The sequence below is a fragment of the Rhincodon typus genome, chromosome 6 (assembly GCF_021869965.1).
Source record: "Rhincodon typus isolate 14 chromosome 6, sRhiTyp1.1, whole genome shotgun sequence".
Lineage (NCBI taxonomy): Eukaryota > Metazoa > Chordata > Chondrichthyes > Orectolobiformes > Rhincodontidae > Rhincodon > Rhincodon typus.
The window spans coordinates 7,603,331-7,625,582 of record NC_063337.1 but is presented as its reverse complement, the minus strand read 5'-3'; the positions used below and the strand labels follow the sequence as shown (position 1 = coordinate 7,625,582).

The window sequence follows — 22,252 nt, the reverse complement described above, 5'->3', positions numbered from 1 at the left end:
AGGAGTCTGGAACACACTGCCAGGGGTGGTGGTGGAGGCAGATATGATAGGGGCATTTCAGGGCCTTTTAGATAAGTATATGAATATGCATGATGTGGAGGTGCCGATATTGGACTGGGGTGGAAAAGGTCAAGAATCACACGACACCAGGTTGTAGTCCAACAGGTTTATTTGAAAACACAAGCTTTTGGAGCATAGCTCCTTTGTCAGGTGAAGTGAGGAAAATGCAAGAAATGAAGGGATATGGACCAATGGCAGAAGGGATTAGTTTCATATGGCGTCATGTTTGGCACAACATCGTGGGCCAAAGGGCCCATTCCTGTGCTGTACAGTTCTATATTCTTTGTTCTAATTACCCTCAACAAATTGGTGATGAGTTGCCTTCTTGAATCAATGCAATCCATGTGAGGGGGAGGTACATCCAGTGCATGTAGGATCCATGGTTTAGGATTTTGACCCAGCAACAGTGAAGGAATAGTGAGATAGATCTTAGTCAGGATGCGATGTGGCTTGGCAGGGGACTTTGTTGCTGGTGGCTCCTGTGTATCTACTGCCTTTGGCCTTCCAGGTGGTTGAGGTTGCAGTTTTAAAAAGGTGTTGTTGAAGGAGTCTTGGAGAGTTACATCTTGTAGATGGTGCACACTGGTAGCGGAAGAAGTGAATAATTCAGGCAGCGGATGGGATACTTGATCAAGTGAACTGGATTCTCTGGATGGTGTTAAGCTTCTTGAGTGTTGTTGGAGCTTCACTCATTTGGGCTAGTGAGGAGTATTCCATCACACTCCTGATTTGTGCCTTGTACGTGGTAGACAAGCCTTGGGGAAACAGGAGGTGAGTTACTAACAGCAGAATTCCCAATCTCTGATCCGTTCTGGTTAGCACAGTCTTCACACGGCTGGTCCAGTCAGTTTCTGGTCAACGATGATCACAAAGGATGTTGTTAGTTGGGGATTCAGCAACAGTAAAGCAATTGGATATCAAGGGGAAATGGTTAGCTTTTTTTTGTTGGAGACCATCCAGTATGTCCCACTTATCAACCCTTGTGTGAATGGTGTCCTGATCTTGTCACATATGGAAATAGGGTGCTTCAGTGTCTGAAGAATTGTAAATGGTGCTGAACATTGCATTTCATTGCACAATCATTGATGAAGCAGCTGAAAATGGTTGGGGCTAGGAAATTACCCTGACCTTCAACTGCCACAACCATCTTCTTTTGTGTTAGATAGGACTCCAATATTCCTCCTGATTTCTAATAGTTTGGTTAGGACCCCTTTCTCAATACTCTGTGAAACGCTGCCCTGATGTCAAGGGCAATCACTCTCACATCCCTTCTGGAGTTTAGCCATTTTGTCCATGTTTGGACGAAGGTCATAATGAGATCTGGAGCTGAGTGGCCCTGCTGGTATTCAAACTGAGTTCAGTGAAGAAGTGTCACTTGATAGCACTTTCAATGACTCCTTCCATCACTTCACTGATGATCAAATGCAGACAGATGGGATAGTAATTAGTCAGTGTGAACTTGTCCTATTTCTTGTGGACAGGACATAGCTGGGCAAATTTCCCTATTGCCACCTGCTAGCTGCATGAGCATTCAAAGGAAAGTAGTTTTTCTTTAAAAATTCCAGCTCCTGTGTCAATTTCTGCTTCCTTAGACTGAACCAGCCTTCACGGCTAAGTAACCAAACAGTGCATAATCTTGATCCAGTAACTCATTGACAGAGGCTAGTGTAAGAGTTTTATCTGATTTTAAAGATCATTCCAAAGATATTTGCTACTTTATAACAATAGCTTTACATTTTCTAAGAGCTACAACATGTTACCATCAGATTGCAAATTAATTTGAGTGTACCTATACTGGACGTAGCCCAGAATTTGAGAACTTAACTGTGGCAACACCTAAACTAATGCTTAATCACAGGCCTGCAAAACATGCTGCTTAAATTATGTTTCTTGCACTAGATTTTGATACTTGTTATTCATTTCATAAGATCATGTACAAAGAAAATACATCATTTTGTATTGCAAATTCCCATTTTAAACCCTTCTTTTTAATCACTTCTTCTCCTTTAAAGCCCCCTTAAAGTTCCCCTCTTTGACAAAGCTTTTGTCACCTTACCTCTTTCGCTGACTTAACGTCCATTTATCTCATGCCTCTGTAAAGTGGTCCGAGAACAGTTTTCAATTGCAACTAATCAAGGGGAATTGGATTTCTTAGTTATCTATTTGCAGCACAATGTTAAACCTGTCATAGAGTCATACAGCATGGAAACAGATCCTTCAGTCTAACCAGTCCATGCCGAAGAATAATCCAAAACTAAACTAGTCCCACCTGTCTGTTCCTGGCCCATGTCCCTCCAAACTTTTCCTATTCATGTACTTATCCAAATGTCTTTAAATTTTGTAACTTGTGCTCACAGCCACCACTTGAAGTTCATTCCACATGCAAACCAGCCTCTAACAAAAATTATCTCTCATTTCTTTTTCAAATCTCTCACCTCTCACCTTAAAACTGTATCTCCTAGTCTTGAAATCCCCTAGGGAAAAGACACTTGCCATTCACCTTATCTACACCCCTCATGATTTTATAAACCTCTATAAGGTCACCCTTCACCTCTTACGCTCCAATGAAAAAAGTCTCGGCCTTTCTTTATAACTCATCGCCCATCAAAATCCTCCATGCAATCTTTACGAGATTACTAATAGAATTGGAGGAAACTTTGGTTTAGATATCTCACTTCATTATTGCCATTACTCCTTTGGGTATAGAAATAGGTGCCATTTTAAAAGCCCCTTTAACAAACATTCCAAACTGTCTCGAGGAATGTTATCAAATGACACTAAGCCACATAACACCATAACTACCTCAGATACTGAGGCAGTCCACGCCCATTGCAGCAAAACTAGAACATCATCCAGGCTTGGGCTGGTAAATGGCAAGCTATATTTGCGCCATCCACGCTCCAACCAATAAAAATCAAGTCATTTCCCTGAGTTTAACAAAATGAGATATTGGGTCAGGGGACCAGAAGGTTCCTTGACAAGATACATTTTAAGGTGTGTTTTAAATGGAAGACAGGGAGAGGAAGAGATGGAAAGACTTGCAAAGGGAGTTCCAGAGTTTAGGACCTGGTAGCTGAAGCTGCAGCAGTCAAATGTTTGAATGATTAAAATCAGGGAACTTTAACAAGATCAGTATTGTGGGGTGTTGGGGCTGGGGAATACAGAAATGGGGGGGGCGGGGTAAGGCCATGAAGGGGTATGAAACGAGGGTTAGGATTTTAAAGGTACAAAGGACTGAGTACCCAAGAAGCAAAGGCAGGCTTTACATACATATGAGCATATGAACTAGAAGCAGGAGTAAGCCATTTGGCCCCAGGTACCTCCTGCACATTGAATGACAGATCAGTATTGTGAACAATTTAGACTTCCATAACTAAGGAAAGATTTACTAGAATTAGAGTAAGATCAGGAAGGGTTCACGCCACTGATTTGAAGTATGGAAGGATTTTCTTTTGAAGAGAGGTTGAGATTGTACTCATTGGAATTTAGAAGAATGATGGGTGATTTGTTTGAAACATACAAGATTCACAGGGATTTTACAATGGTAAATGCAGAGAGCTTGTAACCCTCAGGATCTTATATGTTTTAATAAGATTTCTGATTTTGCATTGGACATTTCATTGGTGATCTATGTGGACTTCAGCAAGGCGTTCGACAAGGTTCCTCATGGTAGACTGGTTAGCAAGATTAGATCACATAGAATTCAGGGAGAACTAGCCATTTGGATACAAAACTGGCTCAAAGGTAGAAGACACAGGGTGGTAGCAGAGGGTTGCTTTTCAGACTGGAGGCCTGTGATCAGTGGTGTGCCACAAGGTTCAGTGCTGGATCCACTGTTTTTCGTCATCGATATAAATGATTTGGATGTGAACGTAGGAGGTATGGTTAGTAAGTTTGCAAATGACACCAAAATTGGAGGTGTAGTGGACAGCGAAGAAAGTTACTTCAGAGCACAACGGGATCTTGGTCAGATGGTCTAATGGGCCAAGGAGTGGCAGATGGAGTTTAATTTAGATAAATGTGAGGTGCTCCATTTTAGAAAGGCAAATCAGGGCAGAACTGATATACTTGATGGTAAGGTACTGGGGAGTGTTGCTGAACAAAGAGACCTTGGAGTGCAGGTTCATGTTCTTGAAATTGGAGTTGCAGGTAGCTAGGATAGTGAAGAGGCATTTAGTATGCTTGCCTTTATTGTTTAGTGCATTGACTATAGGAGTTGGGAGATTTTATTGAGGTTGTATAGGACATTGGTTAGGCCACTTTAGGATTATTGCATGCAATTCTGGTCTCCCTGCTGTAGGAAAGATGTTGTGAAACTTGAAAGGGTTCAGGAAAGATTTACAAGGATGTTGGCAGGGGTGGAGGATTTGAGCTTTAGGGTGAGGCTGAATAGGCCGAGGCTACTTTTCCTGGAGTGTTGGAGGCTGATGGGTGACCTTATAGAGATTTATGGAACATAGAACATAGAACAGTACAGGTCCTTCGGCCCACAATGTTGTGCCAACCTATTATCCTACTCTAAGATCAAACTACCCTGCATACCCTACATTTTACTATCATCCATGTGCCTATCCAAGGAGTTGTTTAAACGTCCCTAATGTATCTGACTCCACGACCACCGCCGGCAGCACATTCCACGCACCCACCACAAATGTGGTGTAATGTGTTGGTGTTCAGGTTTTGCAGTGGAAAGTGATAACTACACAGCAAACTGCTGAACTTGCTTTCCCCTGTCTGCCTGGTTTCAACTACCAATTTCTGTTTTTTGTCCTAATATTTGACTTAGAGTTTCATAATGAAACTTTACATTCCTATAAGTCAACACTTACAACACATACAAAATACACAACAGAGATCAATTAATTTTTCTCCTAAATGTGCCTGGTCTGTTAGTCTAAGTAATATATTATGTTGCTTCTAAAAAGGTGGTCATAAATCAGGAATGAATGGCAAAGAAAGAAAGCAATTGTGAATACAATTCACCTTTATTAAACTAATTAAAATGAAACTTTTCACCAAGTTACAACCTTCAACCCAAGTCAAGCGAGATAAAATTTCAAGCTGGAAACTTTCTGAAATCCTTGTCATTTGCAGCAAACAAATTAAAATCTTAACAAAACTTCAGAAAATTGAAGGGAAGCAAGATTGCTTCTTTTTAAGAATGTATGGTTCTAAAGACTGTAACCAAGTTAAATAACTTCAAATGTACTGAACTTTGCTTTACATTTCCCAGAAAATGACAAAAGGTTTTCAAAGCGAGCAAACTCCAGATCAACAGAAACCTGATTCAAATTCACCAACTAAACTGGAAAAACACACACACACACACACACACACACACACACACTATAGAGCACTCACTCTCGTTCTCTTCCTAAAACCATCTCCCTTCCACCAACACACCTTCCCCATCCATCACCACCACTTCCTTTGAATCCCTGCTACACATATAAAATGATTCCAGGAATACAGTTCACCGACTGGGTGCACAGGCTATGTAAGACTTCGTTAGCAACTCACTGCTATTAACCTTCAAGATAAACCATCAACAGCTCAATCGAAAGGAGGTGGAAGAGGCATACCACAAGCCACACGCCAATGTCATTCAAAAGGGAAAGAGCTTCCAGAATTACTTGCAGCTTTCCTGAAGGCAGTAAGATGCAATGAATGATTTCCAATAAAGCGAGTCAAAGTAACTAGGAATTGTTGGAAAGTGACAAATTGGGTCAAGTCATGGATTATGAAGTCAAAGAGATATTCTTACCTCTCAACATGAGGTGCACTCTGCAGTTCATCCAAGATCCTAAACTGTGTCTCAGTTCACTTTTACCCAGTCCCTGTCCTTGAACTTTTTCAAAATGGCAAACATGCGCAAGGTCTATTATGCATGACACCAGCAAAAATTGTAGGAGATGCAATAAACAAAGGAGAGACAGAACAGGGAGAGAACAGCAGTATAACTGTACTTCAGCACAATCTGTAACCTCATGGCCCAGCATATTCCCCATTTAACCATTACCATCAACCCTGGTTCAATGGAGAGTGCAGGAGCATGCCAGGAGCAGCACCAGGCATACCTGAAGATGAGGTGTCTACCTGAAGAAGCCACCAAACAGGACTACTTGCATGCCAAGCAGCATAAGCATCAAGTGATAGACAGAGCTAAGGGATCCCACGACCAATGGATCAGATCTAAGCTCTGCAGTTCTGCCACATCCAGTTGTGAATGGTGGTGGACAATTAAACAACTCACTGGAGGAGTAGGCTCCTCAAATATCTCATCTTCAATGATGGAAGAGCCCAAGATGAGGTTGAAGCAGTGGCAGCAATCTTCAATCAGAAGTGCTGAGTGGATGATCCAGTTTATAAAATCAAAAGGGGCATGGATAGGGTAAATAGACAAGGTCTTTTCCCCAGGGTGGGGGAGTCCCAAACTAGAGGGCTTAGGTTTAAGGCAAGAGCAGGAAGATTTAAAAGAGATCTAAGGAGCAATTTTTTCACGCAGAGGGTGGTGCGTGTATGGAATGAGCTGCCAGAGGAAGTGGTGGAGGCTGGTACAGTTACAACATTTAAAAGGCATCTGGATGGGTATATGAATGGGAGGGGTTTAGGAGGATATGGGCCAAATGCTGGCAAATGGGACTAGATTTATCTAGGATATCATGGAGAAGTTGGGCTGAAAGGTCTGTTTCCGTGCTGTACATCTCTATGAGTCTATTTGTGCCTTCTGAAATTCTACTGTTGGTTCAGCAATGTTTATCAGTACTTGCAGGGACAGCATCAACACAATACAACTTGGTATGCATTCCACATAGTGTACTTTTCAGCAAAAATCTACCTTGTCTGTCAGAATTTGTAAAAAACTAAAAGGACTGAAGCTTGACTGTAATCATCAACTGTAAGGACTGGTTTGCAGCAAAGGAATGTCAAAGACATGCTTTGCCTCTTCCAAGAGACATCTGAATGAGCACATCAAACCTGTGATAAATTGCCTGACTCTACTCAGAAGGTTTGGAACCCATCAGAATGGTTTCTATAAATTGGTTAAACTGTCCTCTGATTGAACAGGCTGTATCTCTGTGGTCATTATACCATCAGTCTATAGGCTTAATGATGAGAGCTGATGTTTCACCAGAGAGCAAGGTATTTGGTTACTTCATAAAAAAAAAAATTTGTTCAAGGGATGGGAGTATCGCTGGCTGGGCCAGCATTTATTGCCTACCCCAAATTGCCCTGGAAAAGGTGGTGGTGAACTGCCTTTTTGAACCACAGCAGGCCATGTGGTGGAGATACACACAGTGCTTTTAGGAAGCAAGTTCCCAGATTCTGACCCAACAACAGTGAGGGATTGGCAGAATTAATTTCATGTCAGGACAGTGTGTGGCTTGGAGGGGAACCTGCAAGTGGTGTGGTTCTAATGCATCCACTGCCCATGACCTTCTCAGTGGATACAACAAAGGTCCTCCATAAATTACAGTTAAAGTTGAATTTTACCTGTCGAATTTAAGACCTGTGTTAATTAAAAAGCAAAAGTTAATGAATAGTGTTGTTAACTAGTGATAACCACGCTGCTACGATGCAAATCCCTTTGAATGTTAGCTATAGTTGTGCTCGCAGTGATTATGTTACTGCACTAGTAATCCAGAAAGCTAGACAAATGATCCTGAGCCTTGCTGTCCACAAACATATGAATCAGGCCACTTTATTCACCTCCAAATCATATATTACAAACAACAGGGGTCCCAGTATTGATTGCTGCAGGACACCACTGAGCACAGATCTCCACTCCAAAAAGCACCCTTCCACCACTACTCTCTGTCTTCTATGACTAAGCCAATTCTGTATCCATCTCACCAGCTCACCACAGATCCCGCATGATTTCACCTTTTGTATCAGCCTGTCGTGAGGGACCTTGCCAAAGGCCTTGCCAAAGTTCAGATACAAAATATCGAACATCCTGTCCTCATTGATCATCTTTGTCACTTCCTCAAAAATCCTAATCAAATTTGTGAGACATGACCTATCACTAATGAGTCCATATTTTTCCAAATGTGAGCAAATCCCATCCCTAAGAATCTCCTCCACTAATTTCCTCATCACTTCCCAAAACCTTTCTAGTATTTACAAGGCACAAGTGTGGAGGGTGAGGCAGTTGTTTCTGGATGAGTGCAGCTTCAACAACATTTCAAAAGCTCTCAATCTCTGATCTCTTTTTCACAGATCTTACTTGCTTGTACTTGGATGAACAAGCAGAACTGCCTGTTCATTGAGCTGTAATAAACCTGTAAAAACCAGTCTGATTAATCAGGAATGCACCACCACTTTTAACATTCATTCTCCATCAACAGTGCATCCTATCTGTGATGTGCACCACATACGAGATGCACTGCCGCATCTCACCAGGATTTCCTTGATATCATCTGCCAAACCCACAACCTGGACCACCTGAAAGGACAAGGGCAGTATGTACACAGCAACATCGCCACGTGAACAAATGAACAAATGAAAAAGCACAGGAACAAGCCCTTCAGCCCTCCAAGCCTGTGCCAACCATCATGCCCTAATTAATTTAAAAACAAATCTGCCATTTTTCGATCCGTATCCCTCTATTCCTTCCCTATTCATGTATCCATCTAGGTGCCTCTTAAATGTCTTCAATGTGCCCGCTTCCACCACCTCTTCTGGTAGTGCATTCCAGGCTGCTATCACTCTCTGCGTGAAAAACTTCCCTTGCACATCTCCCTTAAACTTTCCCCCTCTGACTTTGAACCTGTACCCCCTTGTAATTGAAACTTTAACCCTGGGGAAAAAGCCCCTGACTATCCACCCTATCAATGCCTCTCATAATTTTGTAGACCTCTATCAGGTCTCCTTTCAGCTGCTGTCTTTGCAATGAAACCAATCCTTTCATTATAGCCAATGCCCTGGAGACCAGGCAACATCCTGGTGAACCTTCTCTGTACTTTCTCCAAACCTTCCACATCCTTCTGGTAGTGTGGTGACCAAAACCGCACACAATACTCCAAATGCGGCCTAACAAGGGTTTTATATAGGTGCAACATGTTTTGCCAACTCTCGTTCACCACGCCCCGAGCAACAAAGGCAAGCATGCCATATGCCTTCTTAATCACCTTGGCTACCTGTGCTGCCATTTTCAGGGAACTGTGGACCTGCACACCCAGATTTGTCTGAATGTTAGTGTTCCTAAGGGTTCTGCCATTTACAATATAATTCACACCTAAATTTGATCCTCCACAATGCATCACCTTGCATTTTGTCTGCCTTTTCTTCCAATTCACACACCATCCTTATTTGGAACTGGATTGTCGTGCCTTTATCATCCCTGAGGTGAAATTCTGGAAGTCCCCATTAGCACTGTGGAGTTAGCAATGCGGAAGTAAGTTAGTCAGTTGTTAACTGTGGTTGGACATGTTCATGGAGGTTTGATTATGCAACAATTGATCATGTGATGTTCAATTGTGTGGTATTCCTTCAGTCACATTTAAATTTCATCTGCTTTCCTCTACTTCAAGACAAAATTCAGTCCATAACCTCGATGGAAGTCCCTTTTATCACCAGCTCAATCCCTCCCCTGCATGCTGTGAGCCTGGTTCATTGCTCATGGAAATTTCTGCCTTGTGTCTGGCTGGATGTTAATCATTTGCAAACTAGTTGTTACTGGCGGAAAAACTCTGTTTCCACAGCTCAGTGCAGTGGTGACCCTGTGACTTCTTTCTATGCCAATGAACGCACACTGGAAAGAGGGTGTGAGAAAACTCCCCATCAATCCGAACTGCAGGAAGAATCTGCTCCTGAACTGTTCCAGTCGCACTTTTAAGGTTGGCGTATTTCAGTTTCTTTTTTATGCGTCCACGGAAAATTGGTGTCATTGACTAGGCCAATATTTATTGCCCATCCCTAATTTCCCTTGAGGAAGAAGCAGCCTTTCTTGGGATGCAAGTAGGGAGTTCCAGGGTTTTGATCCAATGACACTGAAGATATGGTTTCAAGAACAGGCTGATGTGTGGATTGGAGGGGATCTTTGCAGGTGGTAATGGTCCCATGCGTCTACTGCCCTTGACACTCTGGTGGAAGAGGTCATGGAAGGTGCTGTCGACGGAGCCTGGGTGAGTTGCTACAGTGCATCTTGCTGCCAATGTGCATTAGTGGTGGAGAAAATGCTGAATGGGATGCCACTGAAGTAGACTGCTTTGTCCCGGATGATGTTTATTTTTGCAACTATTGGCGTAAGCTAAAGCTTTGCCTTTGTGCCTTACACCAGTTCTTTTGGGTACAGTGAAATTTCTACTGCACGGATCAAACTTTACCCAATGCAATAGAAGATGCCAACTGTAAATTATCGGCTTTGTTCTGTATCTGAATTAAAATTTTGTGGGCAGGAAATGCAGATCTAAAGTTTTAATATACCCAATGCCTATTTTCCCCACATTAATGGGTTTTAATGTCTTAATGAGGCCGCCATATGTTTTCACCAATATAAAAAAAATGTAAGCTTTGAATCATTTCAAGTCTTGTATGCTCCAATGAAATCACCTCTGTATGGGCCCAATTTCCATCGCTTTTCATCAAATGACAACCCTCTCATCATTGAGACCAATCTGGCAAACCTTCATAGCCCCTCTTCCAAGACAGTATATTATTCTTTAAATATTCACACCAAAACTACACATACCATTCAAAGTCACTAATGCCCTGTACATTTATTGGTAAACTTACATTTTTTTAAAATTGTACTCCAGTTTCTTGGAATAAAGCCTGCCATGCCATTTGCCTTCCGTATTGTTTGCTAAATTTACATGCTAACTTCCTGAGGTTCATGTACAAACATACCCAAAGTCTCCTGGACATTGTGGCTTTTAAAAATAATTCTGCTCACCTATTCTTACAATAAAAGTGAATAACATCACACTCCCTGCATCTACCATCATGCTGTCCACTCGCTTAATCTGTCTTTATTTCTTTGCAACCTCTCTGTGTCTTCAAAACTTACACTTTCAGCCATCTTTGTATTGTCAGCAAACTAATAATCTAGTCTCTATCCGTTTGTCAAAGCCATTAATCAGACGTAAACAGCTGACAGGTCCCAGCACTGATCTTTTGGCATTCCACAAGTCACAGCCTAGCAAATGGAGAATGTTCCATTTATTCCTACTCTTGGCCTCCTGTCTGTGTATTAACGAATTCCCTTCCCAAGCTAATAGTTCACACCCACCCCCAACTCTATGAGCTTACCTATTAACTTTTTGTCTGGCACCTTATCAAATGCCTTTTGGAAGTCCAGGTATACTACATCTACTGGCTTCTCTTTATTTCTCTTATTAGTTAAGTAAAAGTTCTATTAAACTTATCAAACACGATCTTGTTTCCTCAAACTATGTTGACTTTGTCGGACCATATGATGATTTTTTAAGTGCATTGTTAAGACTTCCTTTCTTTACGGGCTGTGAACAAGAACTGATGGCTTTATCAACACACTAATGTTGGAAACGTTTTTTAAGAAACACTCATTGGGCTCCTGTGGTGCTGTCTTAGTGTCCCACCTGTTCCAGAGATGTACAGAAATATTGCTGAATAGGTCGATTAAAAGACATAAATCAAGCCACTCACCAATACCCATGGTTTGTTTTTTTTTTCCCTGCTCTGTTATCTCAAGTATTTTGAGCTGTCTATTACTGCAGGCCTCAGGACCCTGATATTGGGCTGACAATCTCAAAAGATCCCAAAAGATCCAGAAAAAGGCTCTGGATCTGCATTGATGTGCAGCGGAGGGAGCTCAGCTCAAAGGAAGTAGCAGGCTCCTAATGCTACTGGTCCAATCAGTTGTGAAGCTTTAGCAGCATTACTGGCTGACTCAGGGTCTGGTACCATTCAACCCATTATTATTTATCATGAAATTACAAGAACAGCAAAGCTATCATCTTGAAATTATACAGAACTGTACAGCACAGGAACTTGTTGAGCCTTGTGGAGCCTCGTGCAAGCACTTTTGGTCTCATGTAAGCAAATATACACTTCTCAGAGAGGAAGCACAACAAAGATTCACCAAACCTATCTCTGAGATTTCCCACAAGGAAAGATAAAATAGACTGGTCCTATATTCTCTGGAGTTTAGAATAATAAGAGATGGTATCATTCAAACATACAAAATTCTTATAGGGTCTAGATTGTAGGTGCAGGAAAGACGTTTCTCCTTTGGAGGAGGTCTAGAACTTCAGTTTAAAATGAGAAGGAATTTCTTTAATCAGCAGATGTTAAGTCTTTGGAATTTCCTATCCCAGAGGGCTGTGGAGCTTAATTGTTGAACATGTTCAAGACTGAGATCAAATTTCATGGGATATGCATATAGTATAGGAAAACGACATTGACATGGATCAGCCATGATCTCATTATATGGTGGAGCAGGCTCAAGAAACCTATTTCGTATGTAATCTGAATTCTAAAATAGGTGGAAATAAGTTGCAGTGACAACATAAAAATACCTACAGATAGATATGGATAGGTTATGTGAATGGACCAAAATTTGGCAGACGAAGTTTCATGTGGATAAGTGTGAGGTTATCCATTTTGGTCGGAGGAATAAAAAGACAACTTACTATCTAAATGGAGATAAATTTGAGCATGCTTCAGTGCAAAGGGATCTGGATATCCTCATGTATGAATCGCTGAAAACTGATGTGCAGTTACAACAGGTAATAAGGAAGGCAAATGGAATTTCAGCATTTGTTGGTAAAGGATTAGTGGAAAAGTAAGGAAGTGCTGCTGCAACTGTACAAGGCATTAGCGAGACTGCACCTGGAATATTGTGAAAATTTTAGTCCCCTTATTTGAGGATGGATTTAGTTGCATCGGGGGAGATTTACTAGATTGATCCCAGAGGTGAGGAGTTTGGCTTATGAATAGAGATGTCAACAGCAAGCCCAATGAGACAACCAACAACCCAGAACAGTTGACAGAGAGATCTGTAGTGTAGCGACCAAAGAAGAAAGAGACAAATTGGACCCCTCTGGAAGGCCACTGCCCTGGGTGTGATGTATATGCTCAGGCCATCAGGAGATGCATTAACGTTGGATTTATCAGTCACGCTCACAAGATAGCACAGAACATCACCCAGCACAACGCAATGCCATCCATGCTCTCAAAACCAATCGCATCGGCATCAAACCAGCAGACAAAGGAGGAGCCATTGTCATAAAGAACAGAACAAACTACTGCAAAGAAGTGTCCCAATAACTGAACAACCAGGAACACTACCGACAACTACCTGCCAATCCGACCAAAGAACACGCCCATCAACTCAACAGACTGATCAAGACCTTTGATCCAGATCTTCAGAGTATCCTATTCACTCTCATCCTGCGCACTTCTCGCATATGAGACTTCTACTGCCTTCTGAAGATATACAGAGCCAACGCATCTGGACGTCCCATCGTATCAGGCAATGGGACCCCTGTCTGAGAACCTCTCTGGCTACGTCAAGGGCATCTTAAAACCCATTGCACAGGGAACCCACAATTTCTGTCACGACACTACAGATTTCTTACAGGAACTCAGCTCCCGTGGACCAGTCGAACGAAGAACGTCCCTCGTCACAATGGACATTTTGGCACTGTACACCAGCCATCCCCCACGACGTTGGCATCACTGCAACAGCCTTGATACTCAACAGCAACAACTGCCAATTTCCAGACACCACACTCCAACTCATCCACTTCATCCTTGACTACAACGTTTTCACCTTTGACAACCAGTTTTTCATCCAGACACCCAGAACAGCCCTGGGGACCAAATCTGCATCCCAATATGCCAACATTTTCATGCTGAAGTTTGAGCAAGACTTCTTTGCTGCACAGGACCTCCAACCAATGCTACACACCAGATACAATCAATGACATTTTCTTCCTCTGGACTCATGGAGAGGAATCACTGAAATGACTGCACAATAATATCAACAAAGTTCCATCCCAACATCAGACTTACCATGGACTACTCTTCAGCATCAGTCTCATTCTTGGATACACGCATCTCCATCAACGGCGGCCACCTCAGTACCTCACGCTGCCACAAGCCCACAGACAACCTCACAATGCTGCACTTCTCTAGCTTCCACTCTAAAATTGTTAAAAAAGCGATCCCCTACGGACAAGCCCTGTGCACACAGAGGATCTGCTCAGACAAGGAGGAACGTGATGGACACCTAAAAGATGCTGAAAGGCACCCTCATAAGAACAATGCTCAACTCATCAATCGCCAGTTCCAACAAGCCACAGCAAAAAACTGCAACAACCTCCTCAGAAGACAGACATCGGACATGCATAATAGAGTGCTCTTTGTCATCCAGTACTTCCCCAAAGCAGAGAAATGACGCCATGTTCTTCGCAGCCTTCAACATGACGACAGACATCTCACCAAGATCATTCCTATGCTCCCACTTCTCACCTTCAAACAACTGCCAAACCTTAAACAGACCATCATTCACAGCAAACTACCCAGCCTTCAGGACAACATCGACCACAACACCTCACAACTCTGCCATGGCAACCTCTGTAAGACATGTCATCAACGACATGGACACTACCATCACACGTGGGAACACCACTCACCACGTACACAGCAGATACTCATGTGACTCAGCCAATGTTGTCTATCTCATATGTTGCAGGCAAGTATGGTATATTGGTGAGACCATGCAGACCCTACAACAACAGACGAATGGATGCCACGCAACAATCGCTGGACAGGAATGTTCCCTCCCAGTCGGGGAACACTTTAAAGCGGCCTTCAAGATACACAACAACGCAGAATCGCTGAGCAGAAACTGACAGCCAAGTCCTGTACCGATGGAGACAGCCTCAAGCACGATCTTGGGTTCATGTCGTGCTACATGTAACCCCACCATACTGTTCTGTATTTGTAAAACCTTCCTTACTGTCCTGTTTTAACACCATCACCTGGATAACTTGTTATGATCTCTCTGCTTAATTGATGTGTACAGTTTTGGATTACTCGTTACTTTGGTTAGACCCTCAGCATGCGACTCGTGTTATTCCAGCCGTTTAGTTTGTCTCCAGCACCACCTTATTTTTAATTTTCTGTAATTATCTCTCTGCCTCAATTAATCAGATTATAGGTCACCCCCTTCACTTACTATTCAGCAGTTGACACCTTACTCAAACCATCTGACACTTTTGATCATCTGCAGAGACTTATTATTCAACACTCCACTTACACCATTTGTATGATCTTTTGAGCTCTCGCTGCCCATGGATCTCTCTGCCAATAAATTCTGTGCCTGTTTGCTTCTTCTCACTTCATCTGATGAAGGGGCAGCGCTTCAAAAGCTTGGGATTTCAAATAAACCTCTTGGACTATAACCTGGCACCATGTGACTTCTGACCTTGTCCACCCCAGTCCAACACCGGCACCTCCACATCGAAGGGAGATTGAGCAGTTTAGGCCTGCACTCTCTGGTGTTTAGAAGAATGGGAGGAGATCTAATTGAGGTATATAAGATACTGAAGGGGATTGACAAAGTAGACGTACAGAGGGTGATTCCTCACATCAGGCAATCTTGAACAACAGGTCACAGTTTTAGGACAAGGGCTAGCAGATTTCAAACAGAAAGTGAGGAAAAAAAATGTACTTCTCACAAAAGGGTCGTGAATCTGTGGAATTCACTACTCCAGAATGCAATGGACATCGGGACACAAATAAATTTAAGGAAGAGAGAGAGATTTTTACTTAGTAACAGGTCGAAAGATTACGGAGAATGAGCAGGAAAGTGGAGTTGAGGCCAAGGTGAGATCAGCCATGATTTTATCAAATGGTGGAGCAGGCTCGATGGGCTGATTAGCCTACTCCTGCTGCTAGTTCTTATTCCTACTACCTAACATCACGAGTTCAGACCGACCCATGTTGAACTTGAATTATCCACTCTAATGCCCATTTTCCTTTGAATTATCACATACGTCATTTAGTACACTTTGTGATGAACTGAAAAATAGCCGGTAATGCCTGGCTCACTAATAGGTAATGTAATAAAAGCAAGTGGCAGCACCTTGCTAGGAATATGAAAACACAGGAAAAGTGGAACTAAAACTGGCATTAAAACAAAGGAAGTAGCTTGCTCTGTCCTACCTTTTCAATAGGTGGTGGAAGTTCAAATCTCTTAGCACAGACCAGGAAGCTGTCAGGTGCAGGCTTGCTTTTCTTCACATCAGGGTCATCGCCACACACAATGTGGTGGAATAAGCAGAAGAATTTCTTGTGCCTGGATGTCTTTAGGTTATACTTTTCCTTGGGTGAGCTGGTAGCCACTGCGATTGGCACATTGTGTTCGCTGAGATGGTGAACTAACCTCTCTACACCTTAGGGAAGACCAGGAAAAGGTGCAATAGTTAACTAATTTCAATCAACCCATTAGGGTACAACACCCAAGCATCTGTGCTCACGTATGTAATGTGCCTGCCAGCATCAACAGGCCTGCTGGGCTCCCAGTGGATGGCGTATGGAATGGCCAGGGAGGGGGAAACACAAATCATAGCAAAACTACATTTTTTCCCCTGTTCTTCCAATATGGCTGATTAACAGTGAGCAGTAACTGAGCCTATGATCAGTGTTTTCCCATTTAAATCCAAAATGCATCTCTTTAAGGGTAAACCAGAACAGCCCCAAGAGTCTGTTGACAGCAGGGGATGCTCACTGGAGTTTGTATTGGCTGCATTCAAGCCAAGGGCTCTGTAGTGCAGTGGTAGAGTCCCTGCCTCTGAACCAGGAGGCCCAGGTTCAAGAACTACCTGCACCAGAGGTGTGTAACAACATCACTGTACAAGTTGAACAGAAAATTTCTAAATTATGCCCCTACCTCTAGGTAAGAAAATCCAGGTTCTAGTCCCCCTTCTCCAGATGTGTGTGGAATAGCATCTGGAACAGGTTGATTTAGAACACAAAAGCTACGTTTCTCCCTAGGGTTGTCTACTGTACAGGGAAAGGATTCAAAAGGGTGGTGTGTGCGATAGATTTACAATAAAAGCCTTGTAAATCTCTTCACAATCTTTTGCTGCCTAATTCAACATATGGATAATTGGTCTGTGAAGAAACCTGTACCATCAGCCTGGGAGGAATCAGTGCATATGGCTAATTTCTCCTTGCTGTCATGACCAATACCAAATCTCCAACTGATATTATAAGAACACATTATCTGGTCATTATCCGATTGGTATCATGTCTTTCTATGAAGTAACAACAACTGTACGATGAAATATTATTGGCTGTGAATATCGGTAGGCTTTATTCAGCTTCTCAAGTCAGAACCTGCAAGGGTGGTAGAGGCAGAAACCCTCATAACATTTAAGAAGGATTTAGACATGCACTTGCAATGTCAAGGCATACAAGTGCTGGAAAATGGGATTAAAATACTTAGGTGGTTGTTTTTGACTGACACAGGGACTCGATGGGCCAAAGGGCCTCTTTCTTTGTTGTGGACCCATATGAAACTAAGGGGCATATTTTTCAGTTGAGAGGAAAAAGATTTAAAAAGGACATGAAGGGCAACATTTTTGTTTACACAGAGGATGGTTTGTGTGTGGAATGAACTTCCAGACGAAGTGGTGGATGCAGGCACAGTTACAACATTTAAAAGACATTTGGATAAGTACATGAATAGGAAAGGTTCGGAGAGATAAGGGCCAAATGTAGGCAAGTGGGACTAGTGTGGTTTGAGAACAAGGTCAGTGTGAACTAGTTGGACCGAAGGGTCTGTTTCCATGCTGTATGACTCTACGACAGCCTTGGAATCCCTTCTATTGATCTTCACCTTGAAGATATCAATTGAGCTACAAATGACACTGTGGGAATCCAGAATTCCACTAATCTGTGACTTTTTATTTATCTGCATGGGAATGTTCTAAGGATCGAAATGGTGTCATTCATCCTAATTTTTCTTTACTATCTCTTCATGGCACAACTGCTTATTGACTTAACAATGGAGATAGACTTCTCTTTTGATTGTTAAATTTGTAAATGACTGACAGTTACCTGGCATTAGGTTTGCACAAGCGAACAGACGTTTCTCTATAACGGAACATTCCTTCACAAATTCCTCTGGAGTGAGTGGAAGTTCCAGTTTGTCACAAATAATTTTGGCCACAGCCATGGACTGCATACCCATAATCGTGGATTTCAACTCCCATGTAAACTTCTTATTGTAACGTCCACAGACTTCATCGAACACAAGAGTGTACAGTCTTTCCGTGTCTACGAGAGAAAGGAGAGAATCAGAGAAGCAAATAACACTACGTGCAAAAAGATTCAACCGCTCCCTTCCCCTGCTCAATCAATGGAACTGGAATGTACTATGTTAACGTGCAGTTTCGTAGATGCAGAAGTAAAGGAGTAAAGAGCATGACTTATCTGATAATCCTCAATTCCACTCTCCTGCCCTTTCCCTATAACCCTTGACTAATTCAGGAGATTTGATCCACATCTGCTCTCAGCTCTGGAAATGCTGTGAATGCATAACATTGGTCTGGGTGCAGCCATCATCCACAGGAAGGGAAGGAGGGCGTGAAGAAAAGAAGTCCTTTGCATTTATGCAGAGCTTCCCATGGCCACAGGATATCTCAAAGAGGTTTACAGCCAATAGAGTGCTTTGAAGTATACTTATTTTTGTGAGAAATGCAGAAACTAGTTTACCTGCAGCAAGATCATGCAAGTTGCAATGCAACAACGACCAGATTATTTGTTGAAAGAATATTGATAGAGAGATAAATATTAGAAGGATGCAGGGAATAATCACCTTTGCCAAAATAGTACCATGGGAACTTTTACATCAATTGACAGGATGGACAGGATCTCACCCTGTTTAAAGTCTCACTTAAAATGACAATTAAAAAAAGACCAAGTTGCCATAGTTCTAACAGACTTCATTAGAGAGACATGACTTGGTGGCAAGTTAACCTGAGGGTCTCCATACCTCAGGTGAGGGGAGAGGTTGAGAAGGAGAGTCCTTCATGGTAATCCCAGCCAGCGCAGGAACTGAACGCCTTCTGTCCGCATCACGCTGCATCGCGAATCAGCTGTCCAGCCAACTGAGCTAACGACCCTCCCAAAAGACAGAACCCCCAAAGGTGCAGCTTCCACTGACTCTAACCATGGCACCTCAGCCTTGATTTCTACGTTCAAGTCCTTGAGCTGAACTTGGATCCAGGACTTTACGACTTAGAGGCAAGCAAATGAGCAACAGAGGACTGTGTTACAGCAGAAAATCTCCCATGGCATTGCTCACTACAAGACAGAAGATACAATAGTTTGTTTCTAAATGGACAAGAACATCATGCATATGATATTCTGCTGCTGAAATATGTAAAGTGGATTTCCCGCTTAAGGATATGTTTAAAAATTCCTTCATGAAATGCAGGTGTCACTGGATGGGCCAGGATTTATTGCCCATCCTTATTTGCCTTTCTGAAGGTGGTGATGGGCTGCCTTCTTGAACTGCTGCAGTAGTTGGGGCGTAGGGAAACTGTTCATTGGCAGTGAAGGGAGTGACTACTGAAGGCAGTGAATGGGTCAGTCATGCATCATGATTTGTCCTGAGTCATGCTGAGCTTCTTTAATGTGAAGCTGTACAGGCATTTTTAATTCATTCAGGGGATTTGTGCTTCTCTGGCTGTCTGCCATTTATTTCCATAAGACAATAAGGTATAGGAGGAGAAACAGGCCATTCAATGAAATCAAGACTGATTTGGCAATCCTCAACTCCACTTTCCTGCCTTTTCCCCATAACCAAGGGGAGGCAATGGCTAGTGGTATTATTGCTAGACTATTAATCCAGAGACCCAGGTAATGTTCCGGGGACCTTGGTTCGAATCCTGCCACAGCAGGTTGTGAAATTTAAATTCAATAAATATCTGGAATTAAGATGACCATGAATCCATTGTCGATTGTGGGAAAAACCCATGTGGTTCACTAATGTCCTTTAAGGAAGGAAAAGGCCATCCTTACCAGGTCTGGCCTAAATGTGCCTCCAGACCCAGACCAATGTGGTTGACTCTTAACTTAGGGATGGGCAATAAATGCCTGCCTAGCCAGTGATGCCCTCATCCCATGAATGAATAAAGAACAAAGGAACCTCAATTTCCTTACTGATTAGTCTCAGTCTTGACTATACTTAATGACCCAGGCTTAACTACCCTCTGCAATAAAGAATTCCACAGGTTTATTACGATAGAAAAAAATGCCTTCTCATCTGTGCCTTAAGTGCGTTACGCCTTGTTCTAAGATGCTGCCCTCTGATCCTAGACTTTACCACAAAAGGAAACAACTTATCACCTACACTATCAACCCCCCTAAGAATTTTGTGTGTTTCAGTAAGGTCATCTTTCATTCTTCTACTTTTTCTGAAGTAGTTTCAGATATTCTAGCAGCACCTTGCAATATTTTTTTTAAAATCAGAGTCATAGAGGTAAACAGCACAGAAACAAACCATTTGGACCAACTTGTCCATGCCAACCAGATATCCTAAATTAATCCAACCCCATTTGCCAACATTTGGCCCATATCTCCATAAACCCTTCCTATTCAGAAAGCCATCCAGGTGCCTTTTAAATATTGTAATCGTACCAGCCTCCACCACTTCTGGCAGCTCATTTCATAGACGCACCACCCTCTATGTGAAAACATTGCCCCTTAGATCCCTTTTAAATCTTTCTCACCTTAAACCTATGTCCTCTAGTTTTGGACTCCACCACCTCGGGGAAAAGACCTTGTCTATTTACCCTGTCCAAGACCTCATGATTTTATAAACCTCTATAAGGTCACCTCTCAGCCTCAAGCACTAAAGGGAAAATAGCCCCAGCCTATTCAGCCTCTCCCTATAGCTCAAACCCGCCAACGCTGGCAACATCCTTGTAAATCTTTACTGAAACCTTTCAAGATTCACAACATCCTTCCTACAGCAGGGAGACCAGAACTGCATGGAGTTTTCCCATAGTGGTGTAACCAATGTCCTGTACAGCTGCAACATAACCTCCCAACTCCTATACTCAATGCACTGACCAATAAAGGCAAGCATATCAAACACCACCTTCTCTATCCTATCTTCCTGCGACTCCACTTTCAATGAACTATGAACCTGCACTCTAAGGTCTCTTCATTCACCAACAATCCCCTGGATCTTACCATTAAGTATATATGTCCTATCCTGATTTGCCTTTCGAAAATGCAGCACTTCAAATTTAGCCAAATTAAACACCATCTGCCACACCTCGGCCCATTGGTCCATCTTATCAAGATCCCATTGTACTCTGAGGTAACTTTCTTCGCTGTCCTCTACACCTCCAATTTTGGTCTCATCTGCAAACTTACTAACCATACCTCCTACGTTCACATCCAAATCATTTACATAAATGACAAAAAGCAGTGGACCCAGCACCAATCCTTGTGGTGGCATGGAAATGGAGGGGAAGGGTTGGGGCTAGAGAAGGGAAGGGGTGGGGAGGTGAAGAATTGAGGACGCGGAGGGGAACAGGTGTTGGGAGAAGGGGAGAGTGGGAGTTGGGGGGGCGGTGTGTGGAGGTTAAGGGGGACAGGGTGGTTGGGTGAAAGGGGGGATGTGAGGGTCAGGGAGGAGAAGGAGTAAAGAGAGATAGTAGGAACTGCAGATGCTGGACAATCTGAGATAACAAGCTGGATGAACACAGCAGGCCAAGCAGCATCATAGGAGCAGGAAAGCTGACGTTTCGGGCCTAGACCCTTCTTCAGAAATGGGGGAGGGGAAGGGGGTTCTGAAATAAATAGGGAGAGAGGGGGAGGCGGATAGAAGATGGATAGAGGAGAAGATAGGTGGAAAGGAGACAAAGAGGCGGGGATGGAGCCAGTAAAGGTGAGTGTAGGTGGGGAGGTAGGGAGGAGATAGGTCAGTCCGGGGAGGACGGGCAGGTCAAGGGAGCGGGATGAGGTTAGTAGGTAGGAGATGGAGGTGGGGCTTGAGATGGGAGAAGGGGATAGGTGGGAGGTAGGACAGGTTAGGGAGGCGGGGACGAGTTGGACTGGTTTTTTGGATGCGGTAGGGGGAGGGGAGATTTTGAAGCTTGTGAAATCCACATTGATACCATTGGGCTGCAGGATTCCCAAGCGGAATATGAGGTGCTGTTCCTGCAACCTTCGGGTGGCA

General features: G+C 42.9%; 1 protein-coding gene across 2 annotated transcripts in view; it reads right to left on the bottom strand.

The window, feature by feature from the left end:
- LOC109933214 (pseudouridine 5'-phosphatase) overlaps positions 1–22,252 on the bottom strand; it is a 39,553-nt gene that overhangs the window by 13,593 nt on the left and 3,708 nt on the right. The window contains exons 2-3 of one of the 2 annotated variants that reach the window (XM_048598200.1): positions 18,115–18,333; positions 16,216–16,445 (exon numbers count right to left, since the gene is read on the bottom strand). In XM_048598200.1, coding sequence (XP_048454157.1) covers positions 16,216–16,445; positions 18,115–18,333 — 449 coding nt within the window. The remainder of the gene's footprint in view (positions 1–16,215; positions 16,446–18,114; positions 18,334–22,252) is intronic. The other variant, XM_048598201.1, reaches the window with a different exon arrangement.